We start from the raw sequence: 15826 nt of genomic DNA on the forward strand, positions 1-15826 counted from the left end.
TCACTATGTAGACCAGGCTAGCCTTGAACTCACAAAGATCCACCTGCCCCTGCCTCCCAAGTGCTGGGATTAAAGGCATGTGCCACCACGCCTGGCATATTTATTTTTTAAATACTAGGTTTTATTTGGTTGGCTTGTTGCCTGTGTTTCCTAGAACCCACTGGCCATCTTTGTCTTCTAACAGAAAAGAGGCAGGGTCCATTTCTCACCAAGGTAGTGATCATTGTCTATTACTGTATCCTTCCCAACACATCCTGTTACACTAACTTCAGTAGGATACATTTTAGCTTGGCTTGTCCTTCCAGAGCTTTTTCCCACCTACTACCCTCATCCATCTCCTTTCCACAAAGTGGCCTCTCTGCTGTTCTCCCCATTCCCATCTTCACTTAAACACTGCACGCATACATATATTTTATATTTCAGGAGTTGGTTTTCTTCCACTATGCTGGTTCTAGGGATTAAACGCAGTTCATCAGAACTTACAGCAGGTGCCAAGCCATTTTACTGGCCTGTGAACAATTTTTTTTTTCCTTTGGATGCAAGTCTCACTGTGTATAGCCCTGACTGACCTGGAACTTACTATGTCAACCAGGCTGGCCTCTACCTGCCACTATTTCCTCAGTGCTGGGATTAAAGGCATGTGTCATCATGCTTAGCTCAAATAGTATATGTGTGTGTGTTAGACAGGGTCTCCCTGTAGCCCCAGCTGACCCGGAACTATGTAGACCAGGCTGGCCTTGAACTCACAGAGATGCGCCTGCCTCTGTGCTGGGATTAAAGGTGTGTGTCACCACGCCTGGCTAATATACATATACATATATACATACATATATATATATATTTTTTTTATGTGTATAAGTGTATTGCCTGCATGTATGTAAGTGTACCTGTGTCGTGCAATGCTGCGGAGGTCAGAAGAGGGCTTCGGATTCCCCTGGAACTGGAGTTAAGGACTGTTTGTAGCTGCCATGTGGGTCCTGGGCATTGAAGCCAGGTCCTCTGCAAGAGCAGTCAGTGCTCTTAACTGCTGAGTCATATTTCTAGCCCCTCAAATACTATATTCTTAATTTCCTTTTAACTGCTGAGCCATCTCTCAAGCTCCCAAGAATAGGATTTTTAAAAATATATTTATTATTTGGGGCTGTCATACACATTAAAAAAAACTAAAGTAATATATATATTATTTTAATTTTTATTTTGTGTGTATACGTGTATTGCCTGCATGTATGTAAGTGTACCCGTGTCATGCAGTGCCTGCAGAGGTCAGAAGAGGGCGTTGGGGCTTCTGGAACTAGAGTTGCAGGTGGTTGTTAGCTGCCATGTGGGTGCTGGGATTTGAACCTGGGTCTTCTGCAAGAGCAGCCAGTGCTCTTAACCACTTCCTTGGCCACCTGGCCTTCTGTGGAGCCCCAGAGCCTATGAGTACAGTGAGGTGACTCCAGCACCCCCCCTACTTCCCTGAGGAATTATCTCCCTACTTGGGTTGTCTACCTTCCTCCTCCTCCTGTTTGTCTACTGGACCTGGTCACCCAAACTTTCAAAAGCAGCATGGGGAAGGTGTGGCAAATAGTGACAGAAAAGGAAAGGAGGGAAGGCTCTGAGCCACAGCTTCAGCCTGATCCCCATCTTTTAAAGTGCTGGTTACTTTAATGTGGCTGAGGTGGTCCTAAAGCCTCTCTAGGCCCCTTGGATGAAGGTACCTACAAGAGTAGGCTAGTTCAGAGTGTTTACGGGCTTTGAGGTACAAGTACAGAGACAAGGCCTGAATAACTGGCATCAGCCTGCTGGGGTGTCGTCTCTAAGGAAGGAAAACGGAGATAGACCCCATAAAATACCTGACCAGGACCATTTATTAACAAACTAATTTATTTCTCAGAGTCTAAAACCTTCTGTGCACAGCCTCCCCGGCCTTGATGGAGATCCAGCACCTTAAGCTTCAAACTCAAACTCGAAGTACTGTGGGTCGAAGTAGTGGATTCGGACATACCCATCTTCACCACCGCTGCTGTAGCTGGAAGGGAATGGCCAGGCAGTCAGTACCTGCTGTGGGAGGGGTGGCCTGTGTGGCCAGCAAGGGAAAGGGCAGAGACTGACAGCTCAGATCACTCCATTCACTGGGAACCTACCTCTTGCCATCAGGATGGAAGGCAACACTGTTGATAGGTCCAAAGTGGCCCTTGACTCTTCCAAACTCCTCTTCAAAAGCCAAATGGAAGAACCTGGAGGAGCGGGTGGAGAGATCAAATTAATTCAGTTTCCACCTCTTTCTAAAACACATCGAAGGCAGCATTCCACAAAATGAACACTTCCCAACAGAACTAATAAAGCAGGGAATTAGGGTAATGGAAAGAGAAGTAAGATGGAAGTATAGGAAAACTACACCCAATGTCCATCTAAATGCAGTTAACACTGAGAGCTTACAAGTGCTGGGCAGTGCACTGAACTTTAATAAATATTAACTCACTTGTTTAATCTGGACGATTTTATGAGGTAAGTACGTTATACAGTTGAGAATCTGGGGTACAGAGAAATAAAGTATCATCTAGGGCCTCAGAGTTCAAGATCTCTGTTGTTTAGAGAAGGAGATCCTGTAGTCCAGGTGGAGTTGCTAAAGCCAAGGATGACCTTGAACTGATCCTTCTACTTCTTTGGAGTAACTGGGACTGTATTACAGGCTTGGGTGCCACCACCTGGTTTTGGTAGTACCAGGGATAGACCCCAGAGCCTCTGATATGCTGGGCAAGCACTTTATCCAAAGGTAAACCCCCAACAAGCGTTCATGACCTCAACTGCTTTAATATATTAGACACTTGCCCCATGACCTGTAATTCTAGTGCCCACTATGGTTTATGTTTATTCTGAAAGACCCTCTCCACATGGCTTCAGTTTAGAACTCCCTTCCAGCTGGGCGTGGTGGCACATGCCTTTAATCCCAGCCCTTGGGAGGCAGAGGCAGGGGAGCTCTGTGAGTTCAAGGCCAGCCTGGTCTACATAGCAACTTCCAGACCAGCTGGAGCTACAGGGAGACCCTGTCTCAAAAAAGACAAAAAAAGGGGTTGGAGAGATGACTCAGCAGTTAAGAACACTGACTGCTCTTGCAGAGGACCTGGGTTTGATTCCCAACACCCACATGGCAGCTACAAACCATCCTTAGCTCCAGTTCCAGGGGACCCCAAAGCCCTCTTCTGAAGTCCGAGGCAATGCATGACATGGGTGCACTCATATACATGCAGGCAATACACTCATACACATAAAATAAAAATAAACATTAAAAAAAAAAAAAAAGAAAAAAAAGAACTCCCTTTACCTGGCCTCAAACTTGCCAATCCTAGTGGAGGTTGTAGTTACATCCATAGCTTCCTGACCACCTCCAAGCACCACCTAAAGGAAAGAAGCAAGTTCAATTGGGCACGGTAGCTTCCTGGTTTTTTTCCTCTGGCCTTTTAACATCTCCCATGTCACAGTGGGATGATCCTGAGGGAAGGGATGAGCCCAGTTCCTAGGCTACCCAATCATTCAGCCTGTTCACAATGCTAGGAATCTTCTCTCTGTCAGACATGGTTTCCCAACTTTCACAGGCCAACCGCTGGACAGACATCTATATCCCAGAAGCATTAGCAGGACGCCCAAGTCGAGTTTCCTTACATGGTCATAGTTGGGAGAGAGAGCAGCTGAGTTGACAGGACGTTCGGTCCGAAAAGTCTTCTGATGTTCAAGGCTTGTGGAGTCAAAGAGCTGGAGAGAGAAGGCAGGGAGAAATCTCTAACAGGCACCTTCTTGGAAGTCAGAGAGGTTGAATGTGCACAGGAGAGCACATGTAGCCCCCACCTCCACCCTTTGCCCAGGCTCACCTTGGCTGTGTTGTCCTTGGATGCAGTGACAAACATGGTCATGTCCCTGGATAACTGGATGTCATTGATCTGCCGGGAGTGCTCCTTAACATTCACCAACACCTCTCCAGACTAAGAAAAAAGTGAGACTGACCAGCTTGCATCCCAGCCCTAGTAATCATACTGTTCCCCAGAAATCCGAGCGAACCTAGACTTTACCCCTACCTGACTTCCTTGACCTAACTCCTTCTCTTTTTATTTGTTACTAGGACTGAACCCAGAACCTCTGTCTCACTAGGTTGACCAAAGCTGGCCTTGAACTTCCTCTGTAGCCCAGAAAGGTCTGAACATTTTTCCCTTTTGAGATAGGGTCTCATGTCGCCTTGGCTGTCTTAGAACTCACTATACAGAGTTTGAGGTGGGCCTCGAACTCACAGAGATCTGTCTGCCTCTGCCTCCTGAGTGTGAGTCCTGGGATTAAAGGCATGCTGGGCCTCAAGCCTATAATTTTTTTTTTTAATATTTTATTATTTTTATTTTATGTGTATGTGTGTATTGCCTCCATGTAGGTAAGTGCATCTGTGTCGTGCAATGACCACGGAGGACAGAAGAAGCTGTCGGATTCCCTGGAACTAGAGTTATGGACAGTTGTTAACTACCATGTGGGTGCTGGGATTCGAACCTGGGTCTTCTTCAAGAACAGTCAGTGTTCTTAACCGCCAAGTCAGCTCTCCAGCCCAAGCCTAGAACTTTTGATCCTCCTGCTTCACTACTTCAGCCTCCCAACTAACTGGGATTATAGGCCTACACATTTTTTTTTTTCCTTCTTCCATTTTATTACCACCCCTGCCCAACTCTGGCAACAAATTCCTGATATCAAGCGATCATCATACCTTAGCTTCCAAATTAACAGACTACAGCTGCACACCCATACCTGATTCCTAATCTCCTTTGCCTCTATCTACAATGCCATAACCCCATGCCTATTGACTAGCTCAGGTCCAGTGTGCAAGCTATACTCTACAGAGGGCTTCTAAAGGGAAAACCTAATCATTAATAACCCCTTAAAGATTGTACTGCCCAGATTAAAAATCAGGTCCTCACTGCCTGACACGTTGGACATTTAAAATCTAGATCCTATCAGCTTTCCAAAATACAACATTCCACGATTCATGAAGAATCCATGTACTTATAACTCTTTCTCTCAGGGCTTTTGCTTTTATTTTTTTCATTACAGAGGATTGAACTAGGGCGCTGCACATGCCAGGCAAATGTTCTACCACTGGGCTACACTCCTGCTTCTTTGCTCCTTTTGCCTATGGCTGTTGGAAGCTCTATCTAATCCTCAGGAGTCCATGGACATGCACCTTGTCTGACAGAGTATGCTCCAGACCTAGTGCCACGGCTTTAGTTGACATCTCCACAATGGTACAAATTCAGTATGACTCCTATACTAGCTGTTTGCAAGCCTGTGTTCCCTGGGGCAAAGGATATGTCTGGTTTACTTTGTTTTCCTAAGAACCTCACAGGGCCTAGCACAAGTGGCAAGAAAATGCTTATTTGTAATTACTGTTAACAGGTCTGGAACACTCTGTGACAAGTTTTCAAATACCTGATAGCATTTGATCCTAGAAACACTTTGCAGATAAATAGGCTGAGGCTGGTAAAGTTCTCTAACTTGCCCATGATCATACTACTAGAATGGAAAAATCTGTATCTGAATCTAGCACTTTAAAATTTTTACTTTTTGAGACAGGGTCTTACTATATAACCCTGGCTGGCCTCCAACTCAGAGATCCCCCTGCCTCTGCCTCCCAGATGCTGGGATCAAAGGTGTGATATCATGCCTGGCAAATCTGGCCCTTGCTTTCTCAACCACTGTGCTCTCTTGCCTCTGGTTTGGACATTCTGTCTGGTAGGCTTGGTCCCACTTGGCCCCTTACCTTGGCACTATACTGGTTGAGCTCTCCACTCTCATGGCCTGCGATGATGCACTCTCCCAGTGGTCCCCAAACAGCACTGGTAATCTTGGAGTCATTGCAGGGGATCTTCATGTAGGGTTCATTGCTGTCTGTGTCAGGCAACAGAGGTCAGGCCCTGGGCTCTAAACATCTTTCACCGCAAACCCCTGGTCCTAGCCCTTACCAATCTGGCTTGGATCCCGCAGGTCAAAGAAGCTCACGAAACACTGGTAGCCCATCTGCTTGTCTGTGGAGAACATGATGATGTTGCCGCCAAAGTCAAAGCCACAGGTCCGGACTGCAGAGTTGGTCTTGAGTAGAGCCAGCTGCTTCCCTAGAGACAGGCAGAGTCTGGGTTACTCTGGTCTAACACTACCCCAGGGAGGATGCTCTACACTCACCGATCAAGTCTCAGCGTCTCCCGCGCTGGTGACTGACTGCAGCTTGCTACTCCCCTTCCTACCTCTGCACTTTGGCCATCTTTCCTTCCCACAGTTCTTTCTCATGCATCCTGCTCAAGTGGTACCGTTCACAGTGGGTTCTAACCTACCTGTCTCCCCTCACACCTGGTTTCTCTACAGCATGGACCTGGTATGATTTCTCTGTGTATCCCCAGTGCCAGCACAGAAGTGAATGCCCAGGAATCACTTACTAACCAGTCATTTAATGGAGTGTTTTCACTGCTCTCACTGCCAGCTCTTCCATGCTTGGACCCTGTTAAACTGACCAGTCATTCATTTTCCCTGTTCATCAGACTCAGTGTGCCAAGTCTTGCAGAAGAAAATGGGGTTTTTTTTTTTTTGGTCTTTTTGAGACAGGGTCTCCCTGTAGCCCCAGCTGGCCTGGAACTCAGAATGTAGACCAGGCTGGCCTTGAACTCACAGAGCTCCTCTGCCTCTGCTTCCCAAGTGCTGGGATTAAAGGCGTGTACCACCACACTGGGCTAAATTACTGTTTTTAAAGGAACTTAAACCTAATTGGTGTTTTTTTTTTTTTTTTTTTTTCCCTAAAAATGTTTTAAAATTTTGCTATTTGACAATTTCACACATGTATATAAGATATTCTCATCACTCTTTTCATCCTCTTTATTCTCCCTCCTGTCCTAGTCACTACCACCCCATCGCCACCACCCTGTCACTATCAGTCCTTTCCCAGGTTCATGACTTTTAAGTTTTAGTCTCTGACTCATTTAGTTTAACTAGGACCATTTGTGTGGGCACTGGATTGGGAGGGTCCACTGGCACCACTGGGATCATCAGGAGGTACAAGACAGAAGGCAATGATCTCCCGCTGCCTGAATCTGAAACCAAGTTCACTGCCATACTCAAGGCCTGTTCTGGCCTCACTCCCAGAAGCCAGGCACTCTAACCCAATCAGATGACCTAGATATGACCCGCTCCATGCTTTCATTCATGGCTTATTAATGTAAAGCTTCTTTTCCCATCTAATTTCCTTACTGTATTCTCTAGAATGGGAAACACCTTTGAACTTATCTCTATTTTTCTAGAACCTTATTTGCTTAGGCAGGTATACTGTAGTCAGTCAATTTTTGCTGAAAAGGTGAATGGCCTGGGCTTACCTGTTTCACAGTCCCAGAGTCGACAGCTATTGTCAGCTGAGCCAGTAAGGACATGCTTGGTATCCCCTGAAGAGGATGTTAAGAAACATGACTAGGGCTGGGAAGATAGCTCAGTGAGTAAAGTGCTTCCTGTGCACACATGAGGACCTGAGTTTGGATCCTCAGTACCCACATAGAGAGCCAAGTGTGGCAGCAGGCACCTAAAATCCTAGTGCTGAGAAATGAAGATATGGAGGATCTCAGGGGCTCACTGCATGATCTTGTCTCAGAAAATAAGGTGGAGGCACTAGAGAGATGGCTCGGCGGTTAAGACCACTGGCTGCTCTTCCAGAGGACCTGGGTTCGATTCCCAGCACCCACACTGTACTGTGGCTAGCAACCATCTGTAACTCCAGATCCAAAGGACCCAATGCCCTCTTCTGGCCTCCATAAGCTTTGCATGACATGGGTACACTTAAATACATGCAGCCCAAACACTCATACACATAAAATAAAAATAAATTAATTAAAAAAGGAAAAGAAAGTGGGAGAATAATTGAAGACATGATGCTGACCCCTGGCCTCCAAAGGTGCCTGTGTCTGCATATACCACAAATACACAACACAAAAGGCTGTCTACAACATGACTAAAGTCAAAGCATGACAAAAGGCTGTCATGGTGGTACATGCCTTTAATCCAGCACTTAGAAGGCAGAGGAAAGTGGATCCCTGTGGGTTGGAGACCCACTTGCTCTACACATAGCAAGTTCCAGGCCAGCCAGGGCTACATAGTGAAACACCGTCTCAAAACAAACAAAAAAACACCAAAAAGAAAGAAACATGACTAAATCCACCCTTGTCCTCTTGGAAGCCATCCAATTATCTCCCAGTTCAGCCCCATAGAGCATGTTTTTACTCTTAACCACAGAGCATTCTAAGGTTCTCATCCAAAACTTTAACTTGTCCTGTTTCTCTAACCAATGAAGAGACTAGAAGTGGGCAGCATTATTTTCTAGACAGCACAGCTTTATTTTCTAGACAGCACCCCAAACTCCCAACTTCCAAATCAGTGTCTCCATTGCCAGCAGACCCTGGATCCCAGACTCCAAACAAAAGGATACAGTCAGCATCCACACACCATACAGCTCCAGTATGGCCCATGTACGTGCCCAGCCTTTCGCCATTCACAGAGTACCACACATTGACAATCTGGAGGAGTAAAATGACAGGATGGCAGAAATTCCAGGAAAAGCAACAGCTTCCTATTTAGCCCTAGGAATCCTCTGTAGACTCTAGCCAGACCATCTGCCTTCTGCTCATTTCTTAGGCAGAACAGCTGATAAAAAAGATCAACTCCAGGATTTTCCTAATTCCTGAAAGTAAGCGGAGGGGAGCCGGGCTTGTAATAAACAGTACCCTCATTTGTCAGTTCCACTTGGCTGGACCCAGAATCTATTCAAAGAATAAAAGGCCAAGTTGAGCTCCAATACAGAAAAATAGTAACTTTGGTGTCCTGCCCAAGTGGGAACAGTTGATACGGAAGTAGGGATTCCAGGACCTACTTTGCTTGTCACTAGCTCACTCTATTTGAGGGTGCTTTAGCTTACCCTTATTTATTTATTTGCTTGTTTATTTATTTATGGTATTTTTTGAGACAGGTCTTCCTGCAGCCCCAGTTGGTCTAGAACTCACTTTGTAGACCGGGCTGACCTGATCTCACAGAGAGCAACTTGCCTCTGACCCTGCTGGGATTAAAGTCATGTACCACCACACCTGGGTAGCTTTCTCATCTTTTTTTCCCTATTTTATTTATTTATTATTATTATTTTCAGTTTTTTGGAGACAGGGTCTCCCTGTAGCCCCCACTGGCCTGGAACTCACTTTGTAGACCAGACTGGCCTTGAAATCACAGAGACCCACCTGCCTCTCCCTCTCAAGTGCTGGGATTAAAGGTGTGCACTATTATTTTTATTTAATGTGTATGAGTGTATTCCCTGCTGTGTGTAAGTGCAACCATGTCATGCAATGCCCACAGAGATCAAAAGATGGCACTAGATTCTCCTGGAACTAGAGTTACAGATGGCTATTAGCTGCCATGTCGGTGCTGGGAATTGAAATCAGGTCCTCTGTAAGAGAGGACCAGTGCTCTTAACTGCTAAGCCATCTCTCCAGCTCCTAGCCTTCTCATCTTTAAAAAGCTTAGGATGGACGAGCATGGTGGCCTTTAGTCCCAGCACTCAGGAGACAGAGGCAGGTGGATCTCTGTGAGTTCCAGGCCAGCCTGGTCTACATAGTGAATTCCTGGCCAGCTACAGCTACAGGGAGACCCTGTCTCAAAAAGAACAACAACAACAAAAAGGGCTAGGGCAAGCTGTATGTGATGGTACACAGCTGTATAAAAACAAAGTCTAAAATAAAAGCTTTCTTCAAAGGGTAGCTGTAAGGCACCAATGAAGTGACATGTAAGAAACTTAAAATGTAAGTGATTAACATGAAGCAGTGACAGACTCCTTACAAGAATGACCTAATTTTATTGAAGGAGGTAATTAAAGTACCTATGTTTTATAAAAAGGGAAAATTGTAGTTTAGGAAGGTTAAATGTCATGCTCAAAGTCACACATGCTAGCACATGCAGGAGTTGGGATTCACACCAAGTCTGACTTCTGACTCCCCATTAGTTAACCATTAGGTAACCGTCTCCTTCTGCAGATGCCTCAAAAATCCCCTGAGGGACTGTGCAGAGAAGCACCCAGGGACTGATGTGACTAAGTCTAGGGGCACCTTCGTTAAGTCCCTTACCTTTTCCTTCTTTCCTCCCTTTTCTTTTTTGGTACTGGAAATGGAACCTGAGCCAAGAACACGCTGAGCACTCAATCACTTTAACTACAACTCCAAGTTTCCCATGATGTCACAGCTGGCTGCCCATGGACCAACTTTATACTCTAGAAGTGGTCTCTTCTATTGAACGGTTTGGTTCTTCCCGCTCACCACAGCTGACCTGGTCCCGGTCCCAAGTCCCAGTCCCCTTCCACAAGAGCCTCTTGCTTTTCTTCTTCTGGGTAGTCTTCCTACCAACCATCACTTCTTTCAGACCTCCCCTGACTGAAAGCTGTCGCTAACTGAATGCGAATGGATAGCTTTCCTTGTTTTCCAGAGTGGGATCCCTCGTCGGCTGCAAAGCTAGGTCATCCACCGTCGGGGTATGATGCACTCCCGGGTCCCGGGCCCCTCAGTACGTCCCGGAGCCCCCTGCCCGTCACGGCATACCGCCATTCTTCCCCGCCCTTTCCGGGCCCCGTGGCCCGTCCCGCCCGCCCAGGCGCGGCTGCTCACCGGGTCTTTGGCCACAGTGAAGAGGAGGTCTCCCTCGCGGTTGTACTTGATCTGCGTGATGGACCGTTCATGGCCCTGCAGCAGGATCGGCTTCTGTGCGCACGGAACACGAGTGTCAGTGCGGGGAACCGCGCTCCCAGCCCCGCCAAAGACCCCCACCGCAGCACCCCATCCTGTAACTCACCATCGCGGCGGAGACGTGAAGAGAGGCAATGTGAGTAGGACCGGAAGAAGCCTTGAAGCCACTTCCGGGCGCTAGGACTCCGCCCCCTGATTTCCGGAAATAAAAGAGCCTGGCGTTGCCATGGCGGCGTCTCTGGGTGGGTAGCTGGCTCCGCCCCCTGGGCGTGCAGACCCTACTTCTGAGTTTTCCCACGCCCCCTCGCCCCCAACCTCCCCCGAACCCTGCTTTGCTGAGCCTTTGGGCCGGGTTCCCCGAATCCACTTCTCCTGCCTGCGAGACTGGTCCTCCCCGCCAAGGGCAGCCGGGCGTCGGAGAGCGACGAAGGGAGGTGCTCGCGGTGGCTGGGGAGGGGATTCGGGGAAGGGACCCAGGGAGAGGGGCTGAGGAGCGGGGCTGGGGAGGAGACCTGGAGAGGGGGCGCAGGGGAGGGGGACCCGACCCGGGGAGGTCGCTGGGTGACTTGACGCTTATCCTTTGCTTTCAGGGCAGGTGCTGGCTCTGGTGCTGGTGGCTGCTCTGTGGGGTGGCACGCAGCCACTTCTGAAGCGGGCCTCCGCCAGCCTGCAGCAGGTGCATGAACGGACCTGGGCCCGGCAGTTGCTGCAGGAAATGAAGACTCTTTTCTTGAATACTGAGGTGTGTCTGTGAACCTGTGCTTTCTTGGAGTAGCCGCTAAGCATTTGGTCACTGTATCCCACCCACCTCCTACTCACTCGAAGCCCTTGGAGGAGTCTGTTGTCCTCTGTGAGCCTCAGTTTCATCATCAGTAAAAGGGAAATTCTAATAATCTCTATGTAGAGCTAATGTAAGATTGATATGAGACACATAAAACACAGCATGGGGCCTAGTACAGCATACATGCTCAACCTATGGCTATTATTATTTTATTATTGTGATCATGCCAATTATATAACCGTTGCAAGCATTTCCGAAGCCTTCTTGGGGACTCAACTTACCCTGGGGTTGAAGATGAGGGAAGCTATAGAGAGCTGTGTCCAACCCCGTGGCTGCCAATGTAACGTTGCTGAATAGGCAGGACATGGACACAGTGGCCTTTCAGGGCTCAGAAGGAAGACAGATGTGCAGATAAAGCTGTGTGAGTTCAGAGGAGGAAGTTGGAGCCCAAGGACTTGGAGTAGGCTTCTTGGAAGGGGTGATATTGCAGACTGTAAGGAGGATGGGAACTAGCCAAGCGGAAGAAATGGGCATTTAGGGTAAGGGTATATATTCAGTTTGTTTCTGTCTTTGTCCTGAAGGGTCCTCAGAGTACATAGTGTTCCCTAGGCATTTATAATCATCCCTCCTGGGTAAGACATATGCCAGGAGTTCAGTCACACTGATCATGGGTTTCTCCTGTTTCCAGTACCTGATGCCCTTTCTGCTCAACCAGTGTGGCTCCCTTCTCTACTACTTCACCTTGGCATCAGCAGGTGGGTCTCTGGCTTGGAGGGACTTGGTGGTGGGGTCTGCGCTTTGCAGAGGGATTCTGAAACATCTCGTCAGTGAGGGCGAGCACCTGTGTCTCTCTTTGTACCCTGGTCTCAATTGCAGGGGCACAGTGGGTTGGTTATGTGTATGTGCCAGATACTAAGGTTAGCCTGGCAGTCTGGTACTGCAGCACAAGAAGGTTCATTTTGCTGTTCCAAGTGTTACGTTTTTGTTTTGTTTTGTTTTGTTTTTGGTGTTTTTGAGGCAGGGTCTTCCTGGAGCCCCAGCTGACCTGGAGCTTGCTATGTAGACCAGGCTGGCCTTGAACTCACAGAGATCCGCCTGCCTCTGCCTCCCAAGTGCTGGGATTAAAGGTGTGTGCCACCATGCCCGGCACGTGTTACTTTTTTTTGTTTCGAAAGGATTTATTTATTTATTGGTAGTGGTGGTAGGTTTTTGTTGTTTGTTTTCTTTTTGTTTGGGTTTAAAATTTTTTATTACATTTAATTTGTGTATGTGTGCAGTGTGTATGTGTGTGGGCACTCAAATCAGAGCATGCATATGGTCAAAAGACAACTTTCAGGAGTTGGTTCTCTCCTTCCACCATGTGGATTCCAAGGATTGAACTCAGATTGTCAGGCTTGGTAGCAAGTGCCCTTACCCAAGGAGTCATTTCAATGTCCCCTTGTTAGTTGTTTTTGAGTCAGGGTCTCATTGTGTTGTTCAGACTTGCCTCAGAATTATGATTCTCCTGCCTCTGCCTCCCAAGTGCTGAGATTATAGACGTGCATCAACCACACAGCTAAGTGATGCTCTCACACTTTTGGTTCCACTGCGTGCTGCCTGCCTGACTTTATTGAATTTGGGCTTTCTTTTTTTTTTTTAACGTGTATAAGTGTATTGCCTGCATGCATGTGAGTGCACCCGTGTTGTGCAATGCCTCAGAGGTCAGAAGAGGGCTTCAGATTCCCTTGGAACTGGAGTTAAGGATGGTTCCTAGCCACATGTGGGTGCTGGGAATTGAACCTGGGTCCTCTGCAAGAGCAGTCAGTGCTCTTAACTGCTGAGCCATCTCTCCAGCCCCTGAATTTTGGCTTATGTAGTTGACTTCATAGCCTTGTGAAGAAACCTAGCAGAGTGCCTGGCATAAAGCAGAAGCTCCATGAATATATGTGTCCTTTCTCCAGATGCTTGGTGATTGTCCCTACCATGTCAGATACTGCCCTAGTACTACATATTTCATTTACATCATGACCTTTTGAAACAAACATGCTTTTCTTCTTTAAGGGGATGAAGTTTCAATACTTTGGGCAAGTCACCACACTTTCCTTAAGCCCCACAGCATGTCAGTACAAAAGAATTGATATTATTTTTTAAATTTAATTTTTTTTATTTTATGTGTATGAGTGTTATGTTTGCATGTGTGTAAGTGTACCCGTGTTGTGCAGTGCCCAAGGAGGGCAGAAGAAGGCATCGGATTCCCCTGAACTGGAGTTACAGATGGCTGTTAGCTACCATGTGGGTGCTGGGAATCAAACCCAGTTCGCCTGTAAGAGCAGTCAGTGCTCTTAACTGCTGAGCCATCTCTCCAGCCCCATTACTAAAAAATTTAAAGGCATATTGTAATGTTTATAAGCTGGATGTGGTGGCTCATGCCTGTAACCTGATACTCAGTGGCTGAGGCAGAAGGAAGACCACAAGTTCATGGCCAGCCTGGGATACTTAGTGAGTTTTAGTTCAACCTATCTCAAAAACAACCACAGACACCTCCCCCCTGCCCCCCACCCAGTTTATGCCCTTCTATGTCTACAGAAGTCCCCCTTCTGTGGCTTTGCCTACCCTAGAATTAAGAGCCCCAAGAGCCATGAGGAAAGTATGGGCCCCAAATAGCTCTGGAAACCCCTCAGACAACATGAGAAAGCAAGGACACAAAGATAGCCTCCAGATCTGACACCTCCTTTCAACTAGGGTGACTCGGTTTTCATAAGACTTTAATAGGCTAGAGATAGGGGCTGGAGAGATGGCTCAGCGGTTAAGAACACTGGCTGTTCTTGCAGAAGACCCGGATTTGAATCCCAGCATGCACATGGCAGCTAACAACTGTCTATAACTCCAGTTTCAGGGGATCTGACAGCCCCTTCTGTCCTCCGAGGGCATTGCATGACACCGGGTGCACTTACCTACATGCAGGCAATACACGAATACACATAAAAAATAAAGATAATAAATAAAAGCCAGGCGTGGTGGTGCACACCTTTGATCCCAGCTCTTGGGAGGGAGACCCTGTCTCAAAAAAAAGAAGGGAAAAAATAATTAATTTAAATTTTTTTTTTTTTTTTTTTTTTTTTTTTGTCATTTTAAGACAGGGTCTCCCTGTAGCCCCAGCTGTCCTGGAACTCACTATGTAGACCAGGCTGGACTTGAACTCACAGAGATCTGCCTGCCTCTGCCTCCCGAGTGCTGGGACTAAAGGCGTGCGCCACCATGCCCGGCTTAAATAAAATATTTTTAAAAAATAGGCTGGAGATATAGCTCATTTGGGAGAATGCTTACCTAGCATGCATGAAGGCCTGGATTCCATCCCCAGGACTAAATAAACTCTGCATAGTCGTCAACAACAACTTAGGAGGTGAAGCAGGAGGACCAAGAGTTCAAGGATATCCTCAGCTAATAGCAAGTTCAAGACCAACTTGGGATTCAGTGAGACTCTGTCTGAAAAAGAAAGACCTCAGTTTTGTTCTCAGCACCCACAGTGTGCGGCTCATAACTGTATCTCCAGCCCCAGGAAATTCAATACTCTCTTCTAGCCTCTGTGGACACTTAAGCACATGCAGCTCATTTCTCTCTCTCTCTGTCTGTCTCTCTCTGTCTGTCTCTCTCTGTCTCTGTCTCTCTGTCTCTGTCTCTCTCTCTCTCTCTCATTTTTAAAAGAGAGAAAGAGCAGGTATGGGTCTGCATAGTGAAGCCCTATTACTTTTTTCTTTCTGAGAAAGGGTCTTACTATTTTGCCCTGACTGGCCTGGAACTTGTTCTGTAGACCAGGCTGGCAATTTGCCAGTCTCTGCCAGTATGTTTATTTCTGTGTGTATGTGTGTGTGTGGTGCCCAGGAAGGCCAGAAGAAGATGACAGAGCCACCATGTAGGTGCTGGTAGTTGAACCCAGACCCTCTGGAAGAACAGCAAATACTGTTATCCCCTGAGCCACCTCTCCAGCCCCATAAATAAATTTTTTTTTTTTTTTGTCTTTCTGAGACAGGGTCTCCCTGTAGCTCCAGCTGTCCTGGAACTCACTATGTAGACCAGGCTGGCCTCGAACTCACAAAGATCCGCTTGCCTCTGCCTCCGAAGTGCTGGGATTTAAGGTCTGTGCCACCATGCCCGGCCTCCCATAAGTAATTTTTATAGATATTTATGTATATGTATATATATATATATTTAAACTTTTAAAAATTATTTATTTTTGTCTTTTTTGAGACAGGGTTTCTCTGTAGCCCTAGCTGGCCTGGAACTCACTATGTAGACCAGGCTAGCC

The 15826-nt window shown here is 47.0% G+C and overlaps 2 protein-coding genes across 4 annotated transcripts in view; one reads left to right on the forward strand and one right to left on the reverse strand.

Annotated features, from left to right (window-relative positions):
• Window positions 1–1832: 1832 nt before the first annotated feature.
• Window positions 1833–10939, reverse strand: Eif3i (eukaryotic translation initiation factor 3 subunit I). Its single transcript, XM_008847994.3, has 11 exons — window positions 10867–10939; window positions 10683–10775; window positions 8471–8558; window positions 7371–7436; window positions 5976–6125; window positions 5774–5901; window positions 3852–3962; window positions 3646–3735; window positions 3308–3381; window positions 2127–2219; window positions 1833–2011 (listed from the first exon to the last, which is right to left on the reverse strand). The coding sequence occupies exons 1-11, from the start codon at window positions 10867–10869 to the stop codon at window positions 1930–1932; spliced, it is 978 nt and encodes a 325-aa protein (XP_008846216.1). The 5' UTR covers window positions 10870–10939; the 3' UTR covers window positions 1833–1929.
• The window catches only part of Tmem234 (transmembrane protein 234), an 8675-nt gene continuing 3600 nt past the window's right edge, over window positions 10752–15826 (forward strand). For 2 of the 3 annotated variants that reach the window (XR_003846233.1, XM_029553549.1), the window contains exons 1-3: window positions 10752–10896; window positions 11351–11502; window positions 12230–12296. Coding sequence is in view for 2 of the 3 variants with exons in the window: in XM_029553549.1 (XP_029409409.1) it covers window positions 10752–10896; window positions 11351–11502; window positions 12230–12296 (364 nt within the window). In the remaining variant the exon portion in view is untranslated. The other variant, XM_008848009.3, reaches the window with a different exon arrangement.

This window comes from Nannospalax galili, unplaced genomic scaffold (genome assembly GCF_000622305.1).
Source record: "Nannospalax galili isolate Female #2095 unplaced genomic scaffold, S.galili_v1.0 scaffold111, whole genome shotgun sequence".
In the NCBI taxonomy this organism is placed as follows: Eukaryota; Metazoa; Chordata; class Mammalia; order Rodentia; family Spalacidae; genus Nannospalax; species Nannospalax galili.

Excerpts from the sequence above, each read along its gene's own strand:
- Eif3i (XM_008847994.3), bottom strand. Across the intron at positions 3,963-5,773 it reads TCAACCAGTATAGTGCCAAG|TCTGGAGAGGTGTTGGTGAA; the intron begins GTAAGGGGCCAA and ends CTTTTTTCTTAG. Across the intron at positions 3,382-3,645 it reads TCTCTCCCAACTATGACCAT|GTGGTGCTTGGAGGTGGTCA; the intron begins GTAAGGAAACTC and ends TCTTTCCTTTAG.